At 40.5% G+C, this 27,674-nt stretch overlaps 1 protein-coding gene across 3 annotated transcripts in view; it reads left to right on the forward strand.

The window, feature by feature from the left end:
• The window catches only part of ncor2 (nuclear receptor corepressor 2), a 78,474-nt gene that overhangs the window by 34,841 nt on the left and 15,959 nt on the right, over positions 1-27,674 (forward strand). For 2 of the 3 annotated variants that reach the window (XM_024275319.2, XM_024275318.2), the window contains exons 7-25: positions 3,226-3,282; positions 3,535-3,587; positions 7,147-7,213; positions 8,876-9,048; positions 9,182-9,275; positions 9,713-9,891; positions 10,333-10,387; positions 10,475-10,573; positions 13,908-14,035; positions 15,718-15,878; positions 16,754-16,816; positions 21,706-21,848; positions 21,956-22,094; positions 22,793-23,210; positions 24,363-24,483; positions 24,831-25,107; positions 26,571-26,735; positions 26,880-27,016; positions 27,099-27,195. In XM_024275319.2, coding sequence (XP_024131087.1) covers positions 3,226-3,282; positions 3,535-3,587; positions 7,147-7,213; positions 8,876-9,048; positions 9,182-9,275; positions 9,713-9,891; positions 10,333-10,387; positions 10,475-10,573; positions 13,908-14,035; positions 15,718-15,878; positions 16,754-16,816; positions 21,706-21,848; positions 21,956-22,094; positions 22,793-23,210; positions 24,363-24,483; positions 24,831-25,107; positions 26,571-26,735; positions 26,880-27,016; positions 27,099-27,195 — 2,626 coding nt within the window. The remainder of the gene's footprint in view (positions 1-3,225; positions 3,283-3,534; positions 3,588-7,146; positions 7,214-8,875; positions 9,049-9,181; positions 9,276-9,712; positions 9,892-10,332; positions 10,388-10,474; positions 10,574-13,907; positions 14,036-15,717; positions 15,879-16,753; positions 16,817-21,705; positions 21,849-21,955; positions 22,095-22,792; positions 23,211-24,362; positions 24,484-24,830; positions 25,108-26,570; positions 26,736-26,879; positions 27,017-27,098; positions 27,196-27,674) is intronic. The other variant, XM_024275320.2, reaches the window with a different exon arrangement.

Here is a 27,674-nt window from a genome sequence, read left to right on the forward strand (position 1 = left end):
TATTTTTTTATGAATTGAGTTGATTTAATATAAAGTTTTTAGATTAGGTGAATCTCCAGATTAAGTTTGACCTTAAAAAAAAAAGAGAATGTATCTATAGTATCCTGACAACAAACCTTTTGGATTCAAGCTGGTTAAAAAACATGCATTACATTTGCATTTGCTGCAAATCCCTTCTACACTTTGGAATAACTGACTAGAGCAGACAAAAATGTCTGTAGACATTCAACATGTACTATACGATCTTGAATGTGTTGTATCGTAGCATGAATGTTTGCGTGTAGAACTTATAGAACCCCTTTTTCATTTTTTTTTAAATTATTGTTATTAAGGAAGAAAGTTTTATACATTTACACTTCCAACACTTATTTATTGACATATCTATAAACGGTATCATGCAGCCAACAAGATACGACTAGAATAGACAAAATACAAATCTTTCTCTGTTGTTTGCACAGCTTCTACTTAATACGCTTACACAACACATAGATACTCAGATCCTGTGTCAACACATTTTATTGTATTGTTGGCATTATTGATTGCAACAATGAATGGTTGCAGCCAACAGTAGGAATCAAAATGCTACAACTCTGTTTTTGTGGTAGTCTGTTTTCCGTTAGCAGTCTGTCACTTTCACTGCTGTGGTTTCGATAAATTCCAAAGAAAAACCTTTGCGAGTAAAGCGTGTCAGAATCTATTCATGTCATACCTGACGCTCCTACACTTGACTGTCAGGCAAAGCCAAGCCGTTGCCTAAGAGAATAAGCCACCAAAGGTCAACATGGCAAGAGTGATGAATCATTCCTGAGGACTCTCAGAAATGTGTGCACAGTAAAGGTGACTCACCCCAAAACTTTTTTCTTTTTTTTAACTGCAAGACTTGCAACATTCTTTAAAAAAAACAAAGAAAAAAGCAGGGCAGCTCTGAAATCACACAAGCCATTACAAATTGTTAAATTAATGCCAGCCCTGGCATCAACTGTGAGCAAAACATTAGCTTGAAGAGGAGCAAAAGATTGATTCTCAGTGCTCTCAGTCCCCCTAGTGGTTACAACTGCAAGTTTGTATTCTAACTATGTGAAGCTTTTAATGAAATATGCAAAATAAATAAATAAATCAAAATAAGAATTTTAAATGTTTTCCAACAGATTCATTTTAAGACCTCTCACTGCAAATAGCAGGTTAAGACAATATTTAAAGCTGAAAAATAATATCAGCAACACAATAAGCCCATAACAGAAACTGAAAGACACGAGACACCCTTGAAACGGAAGAGCACATGACTTCGCTGTTGTTGGTAAAATCCCAGCACAACACAATAACAGCAGGCCAACTGCTGGCGGTGACTGGAGTCTGAAATCCAAACCTCTGTCTCACTTCCCTCTGGCTGACTAGATGCTCTCTGACCCACTGCCACCCCCTCCAACTTTATGTGGCCTTTTCTCTAGAATGTTTTTAATCAACAAAACTGGCTTTCATAACCTTTTATTTGCCAACAGAAACTCTGATGTATATATATAAATGATCTTTTATCTGTATTATTGGTGCTTGTGTTGGTCTACATTTTTTGGGTCTTGAGCCTTTTTTACACACATTATCTAACTTAGATGCATAACCGTGATTGGTAAAGACTGTTTTTTTAAGCTAATGTAACTGCAGTGTCATCTGTCCCTCCTGGGCTGAGTGTCACCAGCTCTCTCACAGGTTTACAGCCTCATTTTTCTGGCAGCCCCACTGTCAGGCTCTAGAGATTCCTCATGTTCACTCACTTCTTCTTTATTTTGGTGCACATCCGTCCTTAGAATGAACAGAAGACACGCCTGGGGTTGTGTTATTCTAAATCTGTTCAGCTGTATTATTTTTTTCCAGAGTTAAGTTTGCCCTGCAGGATTTCCTGCACGTGTCTTTGGGCACTAGTTGTTTTTTTCCGGCGTTCAATATGGTTATAATGTTAATAAGCATTCATATGTGTGATTATGATCACTTATAGTTATACCTCATTGGGTTTATTTAAAGATTTCTGATTTTTATATGTTTTAGATGATCTGCTGCCAGCATTCAGTTTTATGGTATAAAAGCTGCTGGGGGGTCATTGCACATTCACTGCTAAAAGTCCAATCATTCGCTTAAGTTATGCTTTTAAAGTTTTTTTCTGTCGTAGAAAGAAAACAAATTATTTTATTTCATAATAAAAGCTGCTGCTGAGAACTAGCTGTACAGCCTTTTGACATCCACTCAGCGGTGAGGAAGCACCACGGTATATTTGCATTCAAGTCATTTGTATGGTGCCGGCACAAGTCCACCGTTTGATCCTTTGTTCTGTGTGTAAGAGGTGCAATACTCTCATTTTACTTCCTTCTCGGGTGACACGATTGTTGGCTGAGGTAATTCTGTTCCTTCTTTGGGCTCATCAATATTTATTGGAAAAAAAACTAAGTAAAACAAAGTTCTGCAGTGGTGTACCCACACACATCCTGTGAAATCTCCACAGTGAGGGCCTGCTTCAGATAAGAAAGCTGCACCAAGTTGTGGGTGGGGAAGAATAAAGGCTGGCACACAAATGTGCACGCTCTGTCTCTTTTATCAGCTTTAGCATTTCTGCAGCACCTTTCTCCATTTGTTCCAAGCATCACAACATGTTTGCTGAAAAACAGTCTGTGTGATCAACGACACTGTCATAGTGGAATCAGAGAGTGTACACATCGTAGATAAATAAGTATTCTGGCGCACTAAATAAGAATGTTTGGATTGAATGATCCTTATTCAGTCCTGTTTTGGATGAAATCTGTCTCTCACTGGATGTTTCTCATAACGTAAGCACCTGAGCACCACAGCGCACCCTCCCTCCCTTTATCTTTTTCTTTTTTCCTCACTATTTCTCTCCCACTCACTTTTTACTCCACTCCCACTTGCTGCTGTTCCTGCCTTCTCTCTCTCTCTCTCTCTCTCTCGCTGCTCAGGGGATGTGAGTAATCTTTTATTTTCTGGGGAAAAGAAGAGAGAGCTGAGGCAAGGAGATGTGGCCCAGCTTGAGTTAAAAGCGCTAATAATAGTCAGCGAATCTTTCTCTCCAGCTAGCCATCCATCCATCCATCCATCCATCCTCCCAGCAAGCAGCGGTGTAGCCTTAGTGATCATGTGAGCTTGATCACTGTGTTGCTGTGGTGATGGAAGAGGTGCAGGCGGCCGGCTTATGTACCACTTCTGTTTGTCTTCCCTCCTTAGAAAAAAGCAGAGGAGGCTCATAGGGTACTGGAGGGGCTGGGACCCAGGGTGGAACTGGTGAGTTGAGTTTTTTCCTCTTTCATTTGCTGCTGCCGTTTTTTCCCTTGTTGCTCAGGAAACATCTCTTTATGATTTTAGGAGATCCCATAAATACAACAAAATATGATATGCTAGTCGAAATGGGATTTCTCTTAAGTTTATTCTTTCACCTGTTGTTTGTTGGGGATGTGTTTTATTATGGTATTGAAGAAACCTTAGAAGCCTCCAGGTACTTTCTATTTATTTGCTTCTTTTCTTCTACTGTTTCAGCCTCTGTACAACCAGCCTTCTGATACCAAACAGTACCATGAAAACATCAAAATGTAAGTATGACGAAACATTTTCTGTCCCAAATCCTCCTTCAGGTCAGTCGTTTCATACACAGCTACTATTATTTAACTGGTTAAATGAGAGTCAGATTTCAGACATGGTTTAAAGCCGAAAAGTGTTGTCTTTAAATGAAGACAGATTCATTCAATGATAAGAGAGTGTTGAGAATTCCATCTGTCATTGATTGCTGTGCCCCACGCTAAAGAACAAATGTGTAAAATGTCAAAACAAATTGTAATTTCTGTGATTCATGCTGAAGTGCCCTGAGGCAAAACACAAGAAGAAGGTGCCTCATAAAAAGACATTCCTGTGTGACGTTTCTGGGTTTTCCGTACATTTTTCTGCACTTGCACAGACTGGATACCTGACTGTAGAAAAGTATGCGTGTTGGAGTGATGAGTGAAACCACACTTTCGAAAAGATGCAACTGAGAGTTCTGTAGCATCAGAAATCTGTTGCATGAAACTTTTGGAAAATTGATTTAGTGTATTATCGGTATCATGGAGAGAACAGCAAGGGCAAAATTAAGAACTCTCAGATTTGGCGTTTAATGGGTGCAGTGCTTCCGCCTTTGGGACGGCGGGTTTGGGCTCGGTGGGGTGCTGTAAGATGCACCAAAACTGCTAACTGCACATTGCCGTCTTCACTCCGTTTGATCCCTGCACCATTTGATCAGTATTATTGCCTCAAAGCAATTAACTGAGAACTGTTCTCAGTATGTGTTTGAGTGTGTGTGTTATTAAATACCAGTGTCGGTTTGGCCGAGCACAATTGCCTTCTTTGTCTTGTTAAATGGTTTGATAATTCTGCTCTCATCCCCGCTGGGATAGATGGCTACCAATATCTCTGTGAATCTCCCAATCCTCATCCCAGTTTAATTCCACCACACACACTCACACACTCTCAGCTGGTGATAAATGTGCCAATATGTCTGGCTAATAAAGATGCTATTAGGGCCAGTTTAATGCATTGAAGTTCATGTTTTTCTCTATTCACACTCCTGAAGAACAGCTAAGTATATAGATTATGAGTCTTTCAGTGTTCGTGCTTTAGAAGTTTTTATGTTAAACTGTAGAAGTCTTCTGATATCCCAGAAAGCTTAGAGAACATCAAAGGAAACCTTTTAAAGGTGTTCCAGGGTTCTAAAGTTTCCTTAATCCGCTGGTTTGTCAGGGACAGTGACACTTCTGTTTTTAGACAACTTTCACTTTCAGCCCTTTTAAGACATACTCTGATGAAATCATGTTTTATGGTATTTTGTCATGTTCTTGTAGCATTTTTTTGATAATAGAGGACACGTACAAAGAAAATTGAGCTTAAAACTGGATTTCTGAACATTTCTTTATTCAAAACATTGTGAATCAGGAGCAGACGTGAAAATATATTTATTTGTGACTTAGCAAATACAATAAGCTCCCTGATCTGACCCATTCTAATTCACTTGTAGATGACTAGATCCATGTACGTCTTCATTTTCCTCGTCTAAGCTGACATCTGGCTCAAAACTGTACAGCTGGATAACTATAATGGCGCTCACCGTTTTTGTTGATAATGCTAGGTTGGTATGTGAGGGGCAGTAAGCTAGTGGGAGTGTGTTAACAGATGGGAAGTGGGGGTGGGCTTGCTCTGTGCCAACAGTCTCGCCCACAACTAAGAGGTGAATTCGTACAGTGTTACTGCCGCTCTGCAGAAACTGAAACAGCTTAATCATAAATAAGACCACTGTAAATACTTTTAAAATAGATGATTGGGGTAAAACTTTTAACTGGTTTTACCAATTCTGAGTCCGGATTTAGACCGTGACCGAGCAGATCTTAAATGTCTTGCTGCAATGACATGGTCATAACTGTGTATATAGTAAGAGATTTGCTTGATCTGCCTATTCAAAATAACTAGAGCTACACTTCAGTGCCAAATTGCTGAATAGAACCAATTGATTGCGTTATTAGAGTCGTACTCCAACTATATATATATTTCATTGTAAAATCATTCCCATTGGTCTTTTAATTATGATTATGTAGTTTTTACTCAAAATCAAAAAGCAAAAAGTTTTTTTTTTTTTTTTAATAATTTTTTGCAGAGCAGCAGGAGCTCATCAGCCTGAGTGGAGGGCGGGACTGTTTGCACAAAAGTTGGCTTTTCACTAATTTTCCAACATTCCTTTCTTTACTCTCTCCTCCGCTAGCTTATAGCACCTCACAAACCCAAGCTAACACCAGTGTAGCAAAATACTGTGAACAATATCAGCACTGTCTGTCTGGCCATGCAGATGTCAACCAGATTCCAGCTCAGACGAGGAAAACGAAGACATTAATGGATCTATTTGTCTGCAAGTGGAGGATTTGGAATGAGACCAGAAAAGAGTGACTTTGCCCCGCCTATGGCAGTTACTGTGTCATAAACCAGATCTTTTTCAAACTGAGAGTTTTCATCTTCTCCTGATCTATCACAATTTGGTTAAATAAATATTCAGTGTTGCTGTTTGAATCAAACATTTTTATATTTGTCCTCCATCACGAGAAAAATGCTGTAAGAAAATGTAAAAACTCCCAAAATACAATTTTCATTGGAGTGAGTCTTTAATATTTCTATTTCTGATTATTTTCTGTTGAGTTGTCCCTCTAAATTTATTTTGTTTTTCTAGGAAAATCTTATTCTACATTACTAATGATTAAATGGAGCTTTCACCAACAAAATGATGAAATCTTACAATAACAACAAACAGAAAAGTTGTATTTTAGCCTGACAGAATACAAGAATTTGCTTGAAAAGAAAATGGATTGAAGGATTCGAAGAGTCAATATTGCATTTCCTAAGTAAAGATTGATTCGATTTTAGTTAATCTACTTCTTTAATTCCGCTTTAATAAGATCATGTTTTTAAGGAAGACTCTGCTACGCTGAAGCTTTATCTCTCCAAACCCTCCCATTTTACTCTAGTTGAAGGAAACCAGCTTCCTAATCATCCGTACTTTGCAAAGTCCAGAGGGAACTTGAGGTTCAGTTGAGGTGTCTAAGTTAGAGTCAGCTTACATTAATCAGAGGGGAACGTGACCTTACAATTGACAGATTAAGTGTCAGGGATAAAACTTTGTCTTGCAGCAAAGAAAGAGACAAACCCAGTGGCTGCCCAAGGAGATTAGTGGCCCTGACCTTTATTTTAAGCTCAGTGTCTGGCTGTTCCCAGCACAGGCAAGTTTTACACGTTCGCCTCTTCTCGCTGTCCTTTCCACCCAGAAACGAGATTTAGTTTATCAGCCGACAGGATTTAATGTGCATTTTGTGTGGCGTGTTGTCTGTTTATGTGAGAATGTGACGCGTTTCTTTATTTTTTTTGAGTCATGGAAGTAGGGGTGGGGGGATGCTGAGGGAGTGAGTACACACGCTAGAGAGAGATCTGGAAGACATCTATTTGGATATTATACATAGCAGTTTTCATAAAAGCCCAAGCAGTTTCTAATGATGAGTGACTCCTTTGATGTTCTCACCTTCTCTTTCTATTCCTCTACCTCCTGCTCTATCCCTTCCTCTTTTTTTTCCTTTATCTTCTTAGAAATCAGGCGATGAGGAAGAAGCTCATCTTGTATTTCAAGCGGAGAAATCATGCTCGTAAGCAGTGGGTAAGTAGAAAATGACAACATGTGACTCTGTTGGGATTTGGCTCCTGACAGATGACTCGTGTGAAACTATGCTAGCTGTTTTTTGAAGTAAGAGGCCATTTTAGGCATATCAAAGCGGAGAGGAGCCCTGGGTATTATCTGTTTTCATTGCTCTGTGCCCCAGTAAAGCAACAGATGCCCTTTTTTTTCTCCATGCTGACATCTGAAGGAATAATTGTCTGTTGAATGCACTGCCAGCCAAACAGCACTATGAGCGTTCTGCAGCATTAGTCTGCATTCTTGTCTGCCAGCGACTGAGTGAGACTAAGCCAAAGGGCATGGCTATAAATAACACAGATCAATGGGGCGAGCTGTGATGTTGTAGCAGAGCAGGCATCTTAAAAATCAGGTTGCTTGACAGAAAATCATTACAACAAATCAAGCCCCAGGTTTACTAGAATATCTCGTTTTGTCTACTAGTAACAGATACTATCGGAACCTTTTTTTTTTTAACTCCAACTTGTTTGGAAATATGTGTGAGGAAAAATGTTTTGCATTTATTTATAAGTCATCTCAATGCCAGAAGGAGCTGCTTTAATCCAGCGCTTTCCTCAAATCGAGTTCTTGTGTTGAAGAGGAGCTCCATGTGGGGAGACCTTGCCCTGTGGTTTATGAGCCTGCTGAGGGCTGTGTCTTCAGCTGGGTTAATGGGCTGCTTTACAGCCCTTTTTTTTTTTGAAAAGTAGGAAAACGAGGAACTGCAGTCTGCTAAAGCTGTGGTTTCCTTAGAACATCCAGCACCTCCTGATAATGCTGAGGGGAGGACTTTCACACAAACACAAGTCAGGAGTAGGGACATTTTTAACAAAATTTAAAAGGTTACATTTGGTATTCCAGCATAAAATCATATTATATTCTGAGAAGATTAAACGTATAGGTTCTGCTTTTGTTTTTTATGAACAGCAGGTACATGTTTTTAGAAGAAAACTCCTTTTTCCCTGCATGGCTATTTGACTGAAAGCCTTTTTAGTTGAAAGTAGTGTTATGTGAAAACAAACTGTATTAGATTGTGGAAACTAAATCTACCCAAGGACACAGGTGTTTTTATGCTTTTCAAAAATCTTTATTATCAGTAATGGGATCAAAAAAGAAAGAATTTTTAATAAAAGCTTTGGAAAAAAATGATAAAGATGCTGATTGGACTGCATTACATTTCCTATGTGATAACAGTAGCCCTTGTTACTGTTTTGAGCATCATTCTTTTTTTGTATTCTGACTACCCATGAACCTGCTGAAGTGGCTTCCACAGAAAACTGTGTTGTCTGATGTAACTTGGCTGTATTTGGGTGAGGTTACTGTGGAGTTTAAAAATTAGTGTGTGAACTTCAATAACCTGGGAGTTTCAGGTCAAGAAAGTTTGGATATGCAGAGACCATGATTTGCCATGTTTTAACATTTTTATCCAGTGCCTGTTTATATAACGCTGAGTGCCTCAAGTAGATATTTTTCCATTAGTAATGTGCTTTAGGTCAAAGACTGAACTCAGAGAAGCAGTGTTGAATTTTACTTATTTCTATTTCTGCTTGGAGTTAAAAGCAAAACAAAAATCAACAGAATTTACTAATTTAAAGCATATTTGTTGATGCGATTTTCACTGATTTTCTTTCTTTTTTTTTTTTTCAGGAACAGAAGTTTTGCCAGCGCTATGACCAGCTGATGGAGGCCTGGGAGAAGAAGGTGGAGCGCATCGAAAACAACCCGCGGCGCAGAGCCAAGGAGAGCAAGGTGCGGGAGTACTACGAGAAGCAGTTCCCGGAGATCCGCAAGCAAAGAGAGTTGCAGGAGCGAATGCAGAGGTGGGATCATGTTTTCCTTTTTCACTACAGGCTCTCGGCAGACCTATTAGTCCTGCTTGTCATCTCATTCATGCAACCATTGCCAAAACATCCACATAGCTTAGAGTGACGGGTCATGTTTCTCCTTTTGAAGTCGTGTTGGGCAGCGAGGAGGTGGACTTGCCTCAACTGCAGCCCGCAGTGAACACGAAGTCTCTGAAATCATCGATGGAATATCAGAGCATGAGGTAAGCTCATCCTATTTTCCACTTGCTCTTTTGCAAGACTGGATGACCCAGAAGTCTGAAATTATACATGGAAAAAGGAACACACAGCCAAGCTCTTGGGGTTAAAATGACTTGGTTTTGATGCTCTCAGCATTACCGTTTCTCATCAACTCTAGTATTCTAGTTTTAGTGAGATTCATACATTTTAAGACATTCTTTTATACGTAATCTTTTTTTTTAATTGTTGTTCAGATCATTGAAAAAAGCTAAACATTTGTAAAAAATATAAAGGAGTTGTTTTGACAGAGAAATGTATTCCTTACTGATGACATAAAGAAGTAAAATATTACCTTTTGCAGCATTAGCTGTCATAAACACAGCCATGTTCATTTAATAATGGATCATTTTCTTCTTTAGACCAGGCTTTTACTCATCTCAACTAAATGTTTCTTCATCAGAACACAGAGAAGCAAATGAGACAACTCGCAGTCATTCCTCCCATGCTGTTCGACGCCGAGCAGCAACGCATCAAGTTCATCAACATGAACGGGCTTATGGGCGATCCCATGAAGGTGTACAAGGACCGACAAGTTATGAACATGTGGAGCGAGCAGGAGAAGGACACTTTTAGAGAGAAGTGAGTAGAATGCTTACGCTTGCAGACTCTTTTTATGCAACGTTTTTTTGTCACTGCTTTCTTATGCAAAAAGAGGAAGGACACGGTATACTCCCTGTGAAATTTGTGTAACCGATAAAGGTTCTGTGAGTCCCTATGAAGGAAGTATGTATTCCTCTTTTATGAAGATTGAAAGTGGAAGTTCGTAGTTGTAGCATCAAAATTAGGTCAAAAATAATAATAAAAAAATAAAAAGTGTGAGCATTTGACCATGCCCAAAGCTTGTGATGAAGCTCAGAAATGTATTCCACAGGCGAAGCAGTTCAGCCTAGATCCTAATCAAACATAATCAAGAATAACATTCTTTTTTTTTTTTTAATTAAGATGAACTGATTTTTATTCTTTGATTTTGATTATTCTAATTGCTCTTCAAAATCCTAATAATTTTTTCTGCTCTCCTAGGTTCATTCAACATCCCAAAAATTTTGGTCTTATTGCATCTTTTCTGGAGAGAAAGGTATCACCTTAGATTTATATCATCTCATGAATTTCCCAGCTTTGTATTCAGATTCTTGAGTAAAATTCTGCATCCATCATCTTCTAGACGGTGGCAGAGTGCGTGCTGTTTTACTACCTGACCAAAAAGAACGAGAACTACAAGAACATTGTGCGACGGAACTATCGACGGAGAGGAAGGAGCCAGGTATGTTCAGCTATCTCAGAGGTTCTGATCGTGGTTTAAATGGATTCCGGGTTTGCCTTGAGAAACCTGTAGTTGTGATTTAATGTTGTAGAAGTAAACTGCAAATGATAGATTAAATAACTGCAAATAATTCTAGGTTGACGTAATGAAATGGGTGGCACCCACAAGGAGCAAAAGGCGGTTCACAAAAATAACAAATATTTCATTAAAATGTGTTCTTTAGTGTTTCAAGGGTAATATATGATCATTTATATTGATATAGTTTACTCTGAACATCTTAAAATAGCATGAAGTAGGCAATTTAAAAAACTTGCTTCTATCCTCAGTCTTAAATTCAAGATACTACTTCACTAATACTGTAAAATAATAGTTTGCCATTTATCCATTACAGTCATTCAGTTCAACTTTATTGCATATATCTAAGGTGGAGATATATATTTGTAAGAACGGGTAACATAGTTGATATCACACATCATTTTTTGGTGTGTTGCTTATAGAGCACCAGCTTTGTATCGTTCCCTATTAAAGATGTGTAATGCATGGAAAATGTACTATAGGGCTGCCACAAACGAATAATTTAATAGTCGTCTAATCACTGATTATTTTTTCAGATTAGTCGATTAATCGGGCCGTGCGCAAACTGGATGTAAAGTACACATCTTAACCATTATTAGCTTTAAAACTGAAAAAATCCTAAATTGGCCAAAATAGCTAGCATGCAGTTGAAATATTAGCTAAGCTCCAAACTAGCCTAAAAAACTGAAAGATTCCAAATTAGCCACAACAGCTAGCATGCAGCCGAAATATTGGCTCCAAAATAGCCTTAAAAAAAAAATTCTAAATTAGCCAAAATAGCTAGCATGTAACTGAAATATTAGCTAAACTCCAAATTAGCCGAAAAAACATAACAAATCCTAAATGAGCTAAAATAGCTAGCATGTAGCTAAAATATCAGCAAAACTCCAAAATAGCCTAATAATCCTTAATAAATGTCAAAATAGCTAACAGAAAGCTATTATAACTTTCAACTTTACTACACTCTGACTCCATATAATATAAAGTATCGACTAATCGACTATTAAATTAGTCATCAACTAATTTAATAGTCGATTAGTCGTTGATTGGTCGACCAATCGTGGCAGCCCTAAATTTTCTTGGTATGCTGATCATGTCATATTCTATGAAAGCAGAATTCTGTGGTTCTATCTGTTACTAACCCTTGGGTCCATGTAGGAATGCTTTCTGTTGGCGTTTAGTCATGTTAATAGAGTAATGTGCTCAGTTTCATGTCGATACAGCCCTTTTTATTGATCCAATTTATTGCCTTTTAAGGGAGGAATTAAAATCGGTTGGTTTTGTGTAGACTTTGAAGGCTTGAAATAAGAAGTGACATCAGAAATGTTTAAACTGTAGTCCTTACTCAAAGAATGACTGATTTGACCCTGTTGATTAATAATGAATAGCTGCTTAGAGCAGAGTATTTAATTATCATAGGGTCGTGAACTCGATCTGGGGTAGATTGCAGCTCAAATTAGTAAGTATATTAGAGCAGTGCTGCGGTGAGATGAAGACGGATCTAAGCCAAATGGTAGAGATGTTGTTAATTTGGTTTTAGCTCCAACCCTGATGTCTGGTCTTGAACTCTGGAAAGCAGCATTAAGAATAAAATTCTAAAGAGAAGTGACTAAAAAAGGGCTTCCTCCTTCACTGTAGGATCACTTAAGAACTACGCAGAACGAGTTTCATCTTTATTGCCTTAGGAATTGATTTTTTTCTGCTGACTCCAAGTTACTGCCTATTCCTACGTCAGGTGCTAACAGTTCGTGGCGGTGGGCCCCGTTGAAATGGCATTTTAATTTATTGGTGACCTTTTCCTCTGGGTGCAATGATGATCCCTCTTCATTTTTCCTGAGGAAACTTGTCCTCTTTAGTCCCTGGTTTGCCACACATGTTCTGGGTTAACACCTTTTGCTATTAGCTCACACCAACAGAAGGATTTAGCTTCAAAAGATACATTTAAATCATATTTATGCTCATCAGGATGACTAATTGGAACAAGGGATATTTTTCAAGTAATTAGAACTCCTAGCTAAATCTGTTTCAGACTTCCAACTAATGACTGTAAATGAGAACTGGAATTAGTGACCCCTCCCCCCTCACGTTCAAAATAGGAAGTACCCACTGGTTCCAAGAAGTCAAACCCCATAGACTTCTATTGAGAAATAAACGGATCATGTGACTTGCATTCCAGGAGTCTGTTTTTTAGGGCAGCTATACTTAAAGGTTAACCTAGAAGGGTGTCTTGCTGCCTATCTGTGTGGTTTTTCAGTTCTAACTGCTGATGGGTAACTCCAAGCTGGCACCAGAACATGTGATCTTCCTGAACCCCAGCTGTTAAGTTTCAAAGGAAGTTCTACAGACAAAAACATGGCTGTGTCATGAGATCACCTCTGACCCAAAGATGTATATGACGGCAGTAGAAATACCTTTTAATATCTTTTCCTGGAACGTTGGTTTAAATAAGCAGATGATACCTCGATTAATATTAGAACCCTGGAAGTGGAAACAATTCTATGCCTCATCAATATATCCATCAGGTTAATTTTGCAAAACACCACAGAGCGCTGTTTACCTTCCTTGGACCACTCATATAAATCAAAGGAGGCCAAATGTGAATATTTCCAGTTCCACTGAACAAACAGGAAAAGTCCCTGTATGAAAGGAGCATGCTTTTGCTTCATTTATTCATTTTACTCCTATGCCGTCCTTTTTTAGGTGTCATGTTTTGTAGATAATTTAAACCATTGTATTTAATTGGTATTTTATGCCTCTCTTAGCGTGGTTACATAGCTGAACTTTAACCTGAAAGCCCAGACAGGCAGGAAACTGTGGAGGAAGTGGTTCTGGGTGCTTGAAGAGCAAAAGTTAAACGGTAGAAGAAAAAATGCTACTGTCATCTCAGGACTTTCGTATCCTGTTTTGTTTTGGTTCTGCCAAAACGAGTAAGATTTTCTGGTTGATATTAGTTATGTGAATTTTTTTTTTTTTTTAAATGATCACTTGAAATGGCATTGTTGAGCAACAGCTCTTTTGCTAAAAATGGCTGCCAGCCAGAAAAAAAAAGCTACTGGAAGTGTCGACTCACTCAATTTAGCAAAAAAACTAAAAAGATTAGGTTGCTTCATTAATTCAAATCTATAGAATCTGCAACGAGAATGCTTGAAATCTCTTTTTGAAAAGTCAACCATATGGCTAAAGCACTTTGTAAGCGATTGATGTATTTTAGTAACTCAACAAGACACATAAGTACATTTGTTGTGTTTTTTCATTGCAGCATGGTCAACAGCAGCAACAGCAACAACAAGTGAACCGGAACACCCAGGAGGACAAGGAGGAGAAGGAGAAAGAGGGTGAAAGGGATGAAGAGAAAAATTATGCTGAAGAAAAGGAAGATGGGATGAAGTGAGTTTCTTTTTGATATTGACTGAGACCTTTTTGTCACTCTGGTGGAAGGATGGTGGTGGTTCCATCAAAACAAGCAAGATGCTGCAGCTGGGTGAACGTGTATGAGCTTGTTTGGCTAAAATGATCTTCTAACTTGCCACATGTTCCCAAGTTAGGATTAAGAATGTTATTTATTTTTTAATTTAGCAAGAATACTTCTTGAAAATCAGTTGAAAAATGTTATGCTTCAGGTTTTTTTTTCTTCTTCTTCTTCATCTTTTTACCCTTTGCAATTGTTCTCATGTTTGCAGCAGCTCTTGTTTTAAATTCAGAGCTTATTTGGTTAGATTTGATTTAAAAGTAACATTTGAAAAGTAAAAAAGTGAGGATTTTATGTGTATATCTGAGGGTGCTTTGATCAAGCATGGAAGGATTTTTTTAAATGAGTTTTCAACAAAGGATGTAAAACAGCTGATGGAGTTATGCTTTCTGCTGTTTCAAAATAGATCAGTTTTGTATGTTTATATGTACATAGTAAGTTTTTAGCATCACCAGGGAGTATTTTGGTAACAGTTGAGTGGTATTTCCAAGCCATGGGTCAGATTTGAGGGTGATGATGAAGGAAGGGAGGCCTTCTGCTTCCCTGCACTGAGGCAAAGCCTGAGGACGCCACCCCTGGCACAGCTGGCTCGCCTATATTTAGAATGTCACTTGCTCCCCTCAGCAAGATTAATGGTGTGGGAAGAAGATGAATAGGGGAGCAGGAGGTTCAAGCTCAGTGGCTATCTCCTGGCATGACATTGTGCTGACACTCTATAAATTATCAGGGAAATAAAAAAAAGCGAAGTAAAGAGCGGCGTCTGCACACATATTTAGTCTCCCAACTTTCTGAAGGGTTATATTGGGGTTCATTGCAGACTAAAGGTGATGTTTGTTCCTACATGCATCAGCACTAGAATCATTTCTAAATTTTGCTATTTGGGTTTTAGTGTTTTTTTAGTATCGTATTATGATGGCACACACTGAAGTAAGATGGAAATATGAAAGAGACTTCAAAAATTCCCACATCTCGTGTGGACAAATTGTGAAGATTTTTAGCATTATCTAAACATAATATAATAATTAGGTCTAATCACACATTTTTTTGACCTTATAGAGGAGTAAAATATATGTTTTAATAGTATTTTTTTTATTCTGGCTCTTGTACAGAGCAACAAGTTTGGGAAAAAAAAGGGTGCAACTGTGTTTCACTTTTGAACCAAAGAAAAACTTTTTTTATCTTAACTTCCCATTTAAAAGTGAGTTTTTGGACTAAAAGGGTAACAATTTTGTTTAGGATTCTCTTTTATTCATAACTATATGTTATAGATTTTTTACTATTAAATTCAGATTTGATACTTAAAGACATATCCTTTTTTTTCTAAATTATTACTGTTTAATTTACCCACTGTATTTCAGTACACAGACAATGACTCAAACCTGATTTGTATTTATTTATTTTAGCAAACAAATTCAGTGTTATTACTTGTGTTTTAGATGAAGCAGTTTGAAGGCTACTCTCTATTTGTTAATCGCTGTCTAGGGGTTTAAAACCTTTTGGTTTTTAAGTTCAAAACATCTGCAGCCTTCCATATAGATGCTGTTTTTAATGCTTTCTGTTGTATGTTATTTGATCTTATTGTGACATTTCTTGAACGCAGGGATGACACCTCTGGAGAAGATGCCGAGGACAAAGAACCTGCTGTGGCTTTCAAAGGACGCCGGACAGCCAATAGCCAGGGGCGCCGCAAAGGCCGCGTCACCCGCTCTATGGCCAATGAAGTGGAGGAGAACTCCACACCGCCAGCCAATAATGAGCCTAGTGAGTTTGAGATTCGTATCTTCTAAGAAATGCATCCGTTTTTTGAAGAAATGCATTCTAAACAATGTAGTGCACAACTTAGTTTTGGGCATGTTTGATTGGAGTATGGCCTCCTGTACCAAACCACAAGAGTGCACTGTTGTTCTTTTGTCCTTATCCTTACCTCACCTTATGGTTTCCACACACTCATTTCAACTGAAATGACTCAAAATTGGTGTAAACATTTTACCACTGAATTATTGCTATAAACCAAGAAGATAAAAAAGTAGAATTCTTAAATTTTTCTTTCGTTCTGATTTATTTCGGTAAGTCAGCCATGTTTACATGAACACTGTAGGTTCATGTGTTTATGATGCTTCAGCAGTTGTGTTTACGTGCTGCAGCAGTCGTTCCTGCGGCACAGGTTCAGTCGCAGGGAATCCCCCTGTGGCTCCGGGCTGTAGGGGCTCTCAGTCAGCAGCCCCACCCCAGCCGCTGTTTGTTCTCCTGCTGGCAGTGGTGCTAACGGCCCACCATGCCCTTCACAGGTCCAGATAGAGGACAAAAAAGCTCCGCTGTCAGCCAGGCAGGGACGGGACTGGCTTATGGTGTGTGCAGGGAAAGAAGCCAGTTGTTATGTCTATAATCATTAACTGACTTCTCTCCTTGGATTTCCTGCTTCCTCCACCTAAAACAAACTGTCCCCAGCGACCCACGCTGTAGTGTGAGCAACGCAAGCTTACCCTACCCCCATCCCCTTATTCTTTTTTTTCTGTCTCTCCTTCCTTTCCTTCTGTCAATCACTCCCTAACTGACTTTGTAACAACTGCCCACTCCCCCCGCCTTTCGCCTCCTCTCACTCACTGGTTCTCTATTTTTTTTTTTTTTTTTGACAGCCAATCTGGAGATGAACGAGAGCTCTCGGTGGACTGAAGAAGAGATGGAAACAGCCAAAAAAGGTAACTCAAAAATACACCTAAACTTCACGTGGAGAGTTCCTCTGCTGCATTTAGATTAGCACTTTATTGCGTTAGTCAAATCAATGTACATTAGCGGCTTAAGCAGCGTTTGAAAGCGCAGACGAGTGATGCGGCTGCGACTTCCTGTTAGTGAGGCGGCAGCCACCACGTGCTCTTCGGTTGTGAATGCGCCGCTCTTCCTGGACAGCATTTGTTGCTCTTTGGAGTTGTTTCCTTGTCTCTCTGGGTGAAGGCAGACTGCCTTTTATCATAGAAGTTGTAAAGTCTGCCCCTTATCAACCTCCCTGCAAATGCTGCCGTCATTAACTTGGACTGTTTATTGTCTTTGACTAAAGATTACCCAGAAGCCTTTGGCTAATTCAGAGGTCACTGACATTTTCTGCGCATTTTACTCGCAGAAGTGCTTTGTGTGAGCGTGTTTTAAAGTGCGTGTTGCATGAGCTTCATTTACTGATTGAATTATCTGCTTGCTCTCAGTGATTTCTTCTGCATGCTACGCTTGTAACTGGGAGTCATCTGTTGCACCAGACTGAGGACCAGTCTTTACTTCATTTCCAAATCTGAGGTTTTTGTGAAATGTGACTTTTAAATTTTGATTGTTAAAATGCTGTTCAAGTTGTTGTTGTTGTCTGGATTGGAGACATTACTCGACAAAAACTCAGTGCAAGGCAGCTGCCTTAAGTCGGTGTCATTTTGCCCTTTGTCACTCTTGAGCTCAGCCACTTTTTTTTAACCTTCCTTATCTTGATCCTTTTGTAAGTAATGACTACTATCCTGATTGGGGTCTTGAAATCACGTTTGGTGCAGAGGTTTGCATCCCTTTTTTGTTGCAGAATGACTTGCGAAATGGGTTTTTGTGTCCGCAGGCTTTTCTTTTCTTTTCTTATCGGGTTTATTTTTTGATAACTGGTCCTGGCTTGGCTTGAACATGGTCCTGTGTAGTAATCCTGGTTAATATCTTCAGTTCTATTCTACTGCCGTGGGATTAGTGGGGCACTCCGGCCCAGAGGATAAGCCCGGCTGCTGAGCAGAAGCAGGGCTTCTCTGAGGGGCTTATGTAACCACAGACCTCCAGCTACAGTACAGTTGGCTGAAGAGGAGGAGCTCCTCTAAATATTTTTTTTCCTCCCTTCTGACAACCACCATCTCACCTGCCAAAAGGTATTCCCCTGACGGGATCGTACGTTCCTCTACGTCCCTCACTAAATTGAATTATCTCGTCAAGCTGCTTTCCTTCATGGTGCTTGACGTGTATATATTTTAAAGAAGCTTAGGTGTCCTGATGCTAATGTGTTTATCCCCTTGAGCTAACTAGATCTGAATAATGGCATTAATAGTGCTTGGCAGGACATTGGCACACTAACATATTAGATTTAGCCAGATTTGCTGGTCGGAATGGGATCTCAAACAGGAGACGGCCAGGATTTGCAATGTTTTTATGTCAAGTTCACTAGTTTCCCCCCATCTCTTTGCATGCCTGGAATGCGTAGCAAAGGTTGCTGGTCTGTGCTTTGTGGTTGCATGTGCAATCGCCTTGCTGTGCATTTATGTAAGTGCTCTAATAAGCCAGGCTTAGGTTGGGTGCAGGCAAGCAGCTGGATAATGGTCCTTGCACTGCTTGTGGGAGAAACCCATTTAAAGTCTCACTCCAGTCATCTTTTGATCTATTGTAAAACTGTTCTCAGTGCTCTTGTTTTTTTTTGGGGTTTTTTTTAATAAGGATTTTGCTGTTTTTAGAAAAAAAAAAACAGTCAGTTTTCTAGGGCATAGTTTCTGCAGAGCGACAGGAGTTCATTCAAAATTCTCCTGAGTTGTGGGCGGGACTGTTGGTGCGGATTAAGCCCGCCTCCCATTTCCCATCACCCATTTGTTTACACGCATTGCTGCTAGCTTACAGCCCCAACCTAACATTAGCAGTGCAACAAAAATGCAATATTGGCCCTATCCAGTTGTATAGTTTTAAACCAGTCAGCTGAGATGTTGAAAACAAAGACATTTATGGATCTATTCGTCTACAAGTAGATGCATTAGAAAAGAGCAGAGAGGGGGGTGGTTTTGACAAGCTTTTTCCAGCTGCATTTCTTTTGTCTGCTCCTGATTCACAGCGATTCGAACATGTTAAAAACACATTTTTCATTGGAGTGGGGTTTTAAAGTAGCAGCAGGTAGTGAAGGCCATGTCTGCTTTCCCCTCTGCTGTCGCGCTCTTCCTGCCCCCTCCATTGGGAGATGGCAACAGCACAGATTGGCAAGAGCTGTGGAGGATTTGGCAAACACCTCTTTCCCCCAGTCACTTTCTCTCCGCCCCCCCTCACTTTGTGTTGTTATAAACTGGAGAGGTCACATTCAAGATGAAAAGCAGGTCAGTCAGGAAAAATGTGAAAGCCTTTATGCTTTCTCATGGTATCAACATCAACTCCCTCTCTGCCTCTCTGTCCCCCTCTGCCCCCTCTCCTCTCTCCGTGCTTACTCTCCACTTCTGTATCCTTTCCCTTTCTCCATTGTCTCTCTGGCTCGGTGGCTCTGCTCCCTCTATCTCTTTCCTCTCTCCCGCTGCTCTCTGTTTACTCTTGGACTGCCTCAATGTGTGTTTGTGTCTGTGTGCTAGAGTATTAACAAGAGAGACGGAGTGAGAGTGTGTTTGTGTCTGAGTGGGTATGCACTCACTCGTGCATTAGTGTGTGTGTGCGTGCACGCCTCTGTGCCTGCTGGCATAGTGAGGAAGGGGGAGGGACAGACTGAGGGAAAAAGGGAGGGAGGAGGGAAAAAAAGAGATAGAGGAGAGATCAGATGAGGGGAGAGAGAGAGGGAGGCTGAGCACATAGCGCCGCCCCACAGTCCCACTTTCCTGTGGAAGTCTTCCCAGACGACCGCCATTGGGGAGAGACACGGCAGAGAAGAACAGACCAGCACAGAGAGGACGCGGTGGAGGGGAGAGGCCAGGAGCATGTGCTGCTTTGGAGCATGTCAACCTGACTGCGGCTCATGTATCACGCCAGCTGGCAGAAAGAGCACTGAGACTGAGCTGTTTTCATCTCCTCTGCTTTGGCTCGGAAGGCCCTGCCCAGAGGAGCTTCCCAGCTGGCTCTCCAGAGATCAGACGGTCTGATAGCGTTATCCTGAACGGGGTCACAAAACAACGGCAGAAGTAACAGGCATGTGACTGACAGGGACGCAAACTTTCTGGCAGGACCGGGTGTTGATTGAGCTTTCTATTGGAAGAACCGATGCTAATGCAGTGTCCTGATTGGGTGTGGGGCCACCACCTGTTTCAGTATTGCAACTGCTGATTGGATGTTCCTTCCATGTGTTGCTGCAGCAACTAAGAGTGGAACAGCTCTTGCCGTGCATTGAGCGATGTGTGTTTGCATGTGGGAAAATAAATAGATGTCATTATTGATCCCCTGTTATTGTTAAAGTTTTACAGCATGCTGAGAAGGGTTGTGTAGAAGTTTGAGCTTGACTTGGAGGCTAATGTGTGGAAGATGGCTGAGTGGGTAATAGCTATTGGTAATGTGGTAAGCGTCAGCTCTAATGGTTCTTTTCTTTCCTGGAAAGGGTTTTCTAGTGTTGCTTGCATTTGCAGAACTAAATCTTCTTGCCAAACTACAAGGGTTGGTCATACTGCAGGTTTTAGATATCAGACTTTAAGATGTGCACATTTAAACAGATTTTAGTGTGTACTTATGTTTATGTTAGTCTTTCCAGATTTCAGTTTTGTGTTTGGCATGTAAACCATTGCAGTGAATGCTTTAAGCTTTAGGAATTTTTATATTGATTGGCTGATGGACACTTTATTATAATCGGTTGACATTTTTATGTCTTTATTCCGTGATTAAAGGTAATGCTGTTCATCTACCGTCTTTCTTTTCATCGCTGTAGTCTACAGGGTGATTCTTTCAGCCTGCCGTGATGAATGTGAGAGTTGAAATGACAGGGCCGTAAACGGCGTCCTCTCCTTTCCCGCGGGTCAGGTTCTTCCTCTCCTTCTTCCACCTCCATTAAGTGATGAGATGCAGAGACCTGTGAACCCGTGTCCAAGGTTATCCCAAGATGTGTTGGCTTCGTGCCCATGACCGACACTCCTCCCACCCCCACCCCCCCAGCAGCCTTTCAAGAGGCTGTTGTGTTGCCAGGTCCTGTCAGGCTGGCACAGGAAACAAGTGGGTGGTGTAAGCTAAGCCTCTTACAACACACTGTTAATGAGCTGCCTTCAGCTAACAGTAGACACTCAGAGGGGGGCACTTAGGGGCAAATTCTGCACTATCAGTCTCTCTTGCTCTGGCTCTCCCCCTTACATTTCTTCTTTTAGTGCACGGAGACTTTGCGAGTGTTTGTGTGTGTGCATGCTTCTGTGTTTTTATGACAGGTTGATCTATCACAGCTCTGGCCCAGCGGGTGCCTGCAGACTCTTGTGTAAGACACAATCATGTGCTTGACTGGGTAGAGGACTACGGTTTCTTGGAATTGGGTCACATCAAAGTCGGTTAGAATATGACGCAGTCTGACCCCGGAGGGGAGAGTTAGTGATTTCTTCGGTGTAACTGACGGTTCACCTACCACATTAGAAATCCTCTCTTACCTCAGCGGTGCCCTGCTTCTGTTTAGGAAGTGTTTAGGATTTATTTATGCTGCTGTGGGGAGGATAAAACAATCATTGTTTCTCTGTCATCAAGGCTAGCCAGCTTTGTCGACAGCTTCATAGAAACAATTTAACAATCCAATTTCAAGTTGAAAAAAAGTGTGTCGTTTTGTCATTGCCTTTATAGCTCCACAGAGCAAATCCTGCCCCCAAGGCCCCATTCATGACTCTCTGGCTTTGTTTGAATACTTTGCTAATTCTTGTACCTGTTGTTTTGCTGATTCCAGGCCTTCTCCAGTATGGTAGGAATTGGTCCGCCATCGCCAAGATGGTGGGATCAAAAACTGTGTCGCAGTGCAAAAACTTCTACTTCAACTACAAGAAAAGGCAGAAACTGGATGAGATTCTGCAGCAGCATAAAATGAAATCGGTGAGACATTTTTTCCATATTAATTTATTTTAAACTATCAAAAGGCAGGTTTCTGTATTGGGATGTCTTGAATATTGTTTTGTTTTTTAATATTTACTTTTAACCAGGAGAAGGAGAGAAAGGCCCGACGAAGGGGCAAAGCTTTGCAGAATGAAGAAACCAGCGCTACGTTTGCTGCAGAGGAGGAGGAGATGGAGGGCTCTGGGGCCAGCTGTAATGAAGAGGAGGCCCCTGAGGATGGTGAAGGTACAAGGCCTTTATTCCATGTGCTTCATGTAGCAACATTTTTTCATAAACAGTTTTTTGTTGTTTAAATTTGAGAGGTTTATTTGAATATAAGGAAATGTAATCTCAAAGGAAAACATAGCCAGCTTCCTGTTATGAACATGGTTCTTATTTATTTTGTCCAGTGATTTGACTGGCATTATTTTTGTATGAATATTAGCTATTGATGAAATAACCAATTTAAAAAAGAAAGGTGCATTTAAAGAAACTCAGTGTCCAGCAGGTTTGACCTACAGATCAAATGTCGCTAACTGCATTTAAAATTGCAGTGTTGTCATCATTGATCATTACATTATTTCATCTGCCTCCGGTTCTTTGTGGCAAACCCTAGCTGTTGCGGTGTCTCTTGATGTCAGGAGAACAAAGCTGCTATAGCCCCACTTTTAAAAGAGGCGCACCTTGCATGATGACAGAAAAGTGCCAACTCCACCCTTCGAGTTCTAACTGCTGCCTGAATAACTATTAAAAAACTAAACAAAACTCAAGGGACTTTTTAAACATTTTTGTTTGTGACTGTCAGTGATTTTAGGAATACACTGGAATCTTTCTTCTCTGCACCTGAAGCTTACTATATACCTTCTAACATAAGTCAACAGATGTAGAACTTCTAACGTACATCTTTATTTACTAAATATGCATTGTATGTCTGACTCCACCAGGTGGACCTAACAACAGCTCAGATACGGAGAGTTTGCCTTCGCCCCGCTCATCTGAAGACAACAAGGCTAAAGACGAAGGCTCCAGCAGGCCGAAGTGCAGCACGAACTCTGGGGTTAAGGAGGAGACCCGGGCAGACGTGGACCAGGCAGGAGATGAGAAACCTCCAGTCAAGGAAGAGGGAGACTCCGCCATCAAACAGGAGATAGACGCTGAGGAGCTTAACCGAGAGCAGCCAGCAGCGGCCAGCGATGCCGCGGATAAAAAACCTTCCACAGCAGAGACGGATGAAGTCAAAAGCTCAGCAAAGAGCTCTAAAAAGGAGCATGCAGCCAAAACGGGCTCCCATCGGGACAGCGACTCTAGTGCCACTTGCAGTGCTGATGAGGTGGAGGAGACGGATAGCATGGACAAAAACAGGTGCAATCTTTTTTAAGTAAAAAAGAAATAGTTTTTAAGGTTTTAGAAGTTTAAATGTTTTCAAAGATGTGAAAAGACGCCATTTCTTTAACTTGAAGGGCTCCTAGTTTTTGAGTTTCTTGCCTGGTGTTCTCTTTCTCTGGTGTACCGCAGCAGACATTAGAAAACAAAGCACTAAGGGTTTTGAAGTAGTATTAGTTGCCTAGCTACACTGTGCAGCAGTGAAGCCATATTTGGCAAGCCTCATTCGTGCATACGCCACAGGTTGCTCTTTTAATAAACGAAAATGTATATATTTGCCATTTATGTAAGTTGTCTGTGAATGAAGCCAGAAGAAATGGGTGTCAAAGTGCGTGGGAGGAGCGATTAGTCCTGTTAGCACGGTATTTGTTCAATTTTTTTTCCATGACAGCAGACTGCATGTACTGGCAGAGCTGAGGGAAAAGTTGCCCTTTCTGCCAAAGCAAACAAAGGGAGGGAGGATGTGTGTGTGTGTGTGTTTTTTTTTTTTTTTCTTCAAATTCTCCCCTGTGTGCCTGTGTGTGCGTCTGTGATTCAAGTATTTTTGTGCGCTTTCAGCAGATGTGCAATACATGGATGTGGTTTATTTATTTGTAATTATTCTCCACAGTCTGGGACTCTGTCAATAGTCTCTCTACCCATTTAGACAGACACACCCACACACTGATTATTTTCCTTTTCCCACATTATTCAAACATGTCACCCTTTAACATGTAACCAGGACATGTGTCACATGTTTAGTTTTTATTGTAGTATTTATGTGCGTGATAATCAATTTCTATATCAGGCAGCTTTGTGGTAGAAATGGTAAAAACAATGAAAGCCTTATAGGCAGGTCAGTGTAATAACTACAGAAAACTGTGATGGTTAATTATTTAGGCCTAAAAGTTTAACTTGAAAATATTTTTCAGTACTGAGGAGAGTGTGCAAATACCCTGAGGCCTTTAAGCTGAAACACGTTTTGTTGCTAAACCCTTTTATTATTAAGCTTAAAGTTAAACCGTTAAACTTCAGTGTCCAATCCTGCCAATTTCTCTGCCCGATTGTTGTTATTTAAAGGATTTTTTTTTGTTCAGCATCTTCCCAAAATGTGTGTAACCTATTTTGATTTTTTTTGTTTGCTGTGTTTAGAATAAGTTCTCCACGACCAAGTCTACTGAACTACAGTCATGATGGAGTCATATCCACCCCGCTGCAGAAGCCCATGGATCTGAAGCAGCTCAGGCAGAGGGCCGCTGCCATTCCGCCTATTGTGAGTGGGAGTTTGGATTTTTCTTTCTTTCAAAACATTAAGACATTCTATCCAAGCACATCACACACACATGCCTAACCTTGCATTTATACAATCACTCTCTTACCCAAACGTCATTACAACAGAATTGTTTGGCATATTTTCTTTAAGATAAGGCAGCTAGAGATGAGCTTCCCGACATATTGGTGAAACTTTAGCTTACCAAGAAATAAGAGATGCCTTTAAGCTATCGTGTTGATCAGATACGGCATGTTGCTAACCATATGTCAGGACCAGGTAGGAGTTGGCTTGTGTTTTCTGTGTCATGTACGTAACTTTTCTTTTTGCCCCGCTTTTCCTGCGCGCAGACGCCTGAGGCCTCTGTGCAGGCCAGTCAGCAGAGTGGAAATGGGAAGGTTGTGTCATCCCACGACGCCCTGGCATTGTACCAGCGACAGATCACCATGGCTCATGGTGAGTCTTCTCAGGAGGTCAGACAGTTGCAGCAGCAGCAGCCGCAGCCGCTTTTGGGCCAGCCAGGCAAACAGCAGCCTTATACCCCTCAGGCAGATAGAGACCGGGATTCTCTTCACAGCAGCAGCCCTCGGGTTCGCCCTCATTCTCCCTCCATCAACGAAAAGGATGGTACGCACCTCCGCCAAGAAAGACAACTGCTTTCAAAGCCCTACCGACTTGTTTACCTGTAGAATTCATCTGTTTTATTTTTCATAAAGTCTAGCATTTGTCCTGTCTTATGCTTCTTTTCCACCTTTTTCCCCATTATGTGTGTGATTTATTTATTTTGCTTATGATCACAGCACTACAAGCTTAAATATATATATTTCTAGCTTATAATATATATATATTTTTTATAACAATGTATTGTCAAACCTAAGATAATGAAAGATAATTTTTGCAGCAGATGAGCACTATTGTCTGTAGTAATAGTTTACATTTTTCTATTTTCATCAAACCAAAGCTGCTATGTGGGACTTTCATTTTGACCAATTTACTGTAAGAATATGTTTAAAACTATTGCAGATTCCAAAAGTGTGTTTTATCCAGTGCTTGAAAAGTAACTGCAGGTTTCCTTCTTTGGACAAATCAATTCTTGGAGTTTATTGCCAAGAATATTTGTGTTGCTAACAAATGAGCTTTTTATGTTAAACTGTCAAACAGAAAAGTATTCATCTTTACAAAAATGCTCAGCTTTTGTCAAACTCCATTGAAACTATTTTTAAAGAAATTAAAGGTGTGGTGCCTATTGTCTCACATCTAATAGATTTATGGGTACAAGATAAGAGCAATAATGGAACAGTTACAAAATATAGGTTGCTGTAAATGCTGTGACACGCATTTGATCTAGTTTATTTTGTAGACCGGTTTGCTATCTGCCATCTGTGACCTTGAACCTTTTCTGTGGTGTTCGAGTGTTTCTGGGACACTTGTGGAGTGTGAACTGATAAATGATCTGCTATTGCTACTGACTCATGAGGGAATACAGTTGAGCTCAGTGCAAGCTTGTTAAAGCGGAATCTCTGAGAGCACTAAATCTCCTTTTTTTTTCTTTTATTCCTTTACAAAGCTAGTCTTGTTACGACCTCTAAAATAAAGACATCTTCATTTTTGGAGAAGGTTCCTGTGACCCTTAAAGTCAAAGATCACGAATTACTGTTGTCATGTTCATTTATTGCTTCTTTTCATCATTTTCTCTGTTTTATAATGTTGTTTTTTCTGCCATAACCTTTAAGCTTAGCTGTATTCTCAGTGATGATGTGGTTGCCAATATGTTCTCTTTTATTGTGTTGGTGTTGCTCTTGTAGTTGACGTTTTGTGCTGCAAAAACAAACGGAAAATGTTGCCGCACAGTATTACAAGGATTACAAGGAATTTGTAAATTTTGTTAGTTTTCTTTGGGGTTGTTCACTCCTGTTCCGCAGCGTTATCTTTGTTGAGGCTTCTACAATTACTTCTAGGTTGTGGGAACTTTTGCAGCATGAACAGAGTGCCTCGCTCCATTTACAAGCGGTGTTGCCTTCCAGCAGCATTGTCTCAGTGGGTTTTGTTTGTAGTGTTTCGTCCTGACTTTCTGTGTGTTGTTTTTGCAGAGAAATCCCCAGCTTTCTCTCCACACTCTGAAGCCAAGAAGCAAGCAGTGAGCTCTGACGATCTGAGGGCCTCAAACTTTGGCCGCTCGGTCCTCTCTCCGTATCCCATGTCCCCACGAGACATGTCCAAGATCAGTCACGATCAGCATCTGCTCCACTTCAACAGTGAGTCATTTCCCGTGTCGTCCCATCTTTCAGACCTCTTCAAGCATCATGAGAGCGTGTGCAGCAGTGATGCCGTTTATTTTGGGAAAAGACTTTTCCTCGTTTTCTTCCTCTCAGTTTTAAAAACACGTTGTTGTCTTTCAGCGTTCCAGCAAGCAGGCCACCCGTCGCTCTCTGCTCTGCCACAGGACAGTGTTAGGCTGGCAGCTGTGAGGCCCCTGTCCATGCCAGAGCCGCCCCCTCTTATTTCCTCTTCTAAACCAGGAGGCTCCATCACACAGGTACATTTATTTTTCCCTAAACAGAAATAATTCCACACTTAAATTCAAATTTGTTTTATCAAAAATGTACAACATCTTACAGGGCACCCCTGTGCAGTTGCACAGTCCAGCTCATGGGTTAGACCATGCAAAGATGAACCCCACAGCCATGGGGATGCCTTGGATGGAGAAAAAAGCAGGTAGGTGTTAAAAAGAAAAGAAAACAAGAAGTGCATTTCACTTTCATATTCGCCAATAATTTCCAGAATTGATTTGATTCATCAAAACCTGGCTTGATGCAATTCCGATTTGTTTTCACGGTTTCCACATTTAGGCCTTATCCGAATTCTTCCCTTCTCTGTAGCCCTTCTCCCTTCATTTGGCCCTCCAAATGGAGAGTTATGGAAAAAATAGTCTCACATTTTGGATGTCACTTTCGTTCGAGGACGTCATCAATAATCGCCGGTCCGCTCAGCTTCCAGCGCTTGAATATACATAAAAACAGTGGTTTTATAGCTTTAAAGCGGTCATGTTACAACAAAAAGTCATAACTTAAATTTAAGTGTAAACATCTGTGCTTTAGAGTGCACCCACATGAAGAAAAGCAATTCTCAGTGTGATGCGGTTTACTCTCGTGATGGAGGACTTTATATCCCTCCGTTTGGAGGGTCGGATTTAA

This window comes from Oryzias melastigma, linkage group LG9 (genome assembly GCF_002922805.2).
Source record: "Oryzias melastigma strain HK-1 linkage group LG9, ASM292280v2, whole genome shotgun sequence".
Classification (NCBI taxonomy): domain Eukaryota; kingdom Metazoa; phylum Chordata; class Actinopteri; order Beloniformes; family Adrianichthyidae; genus Oryzias; species Oryzias melastigma.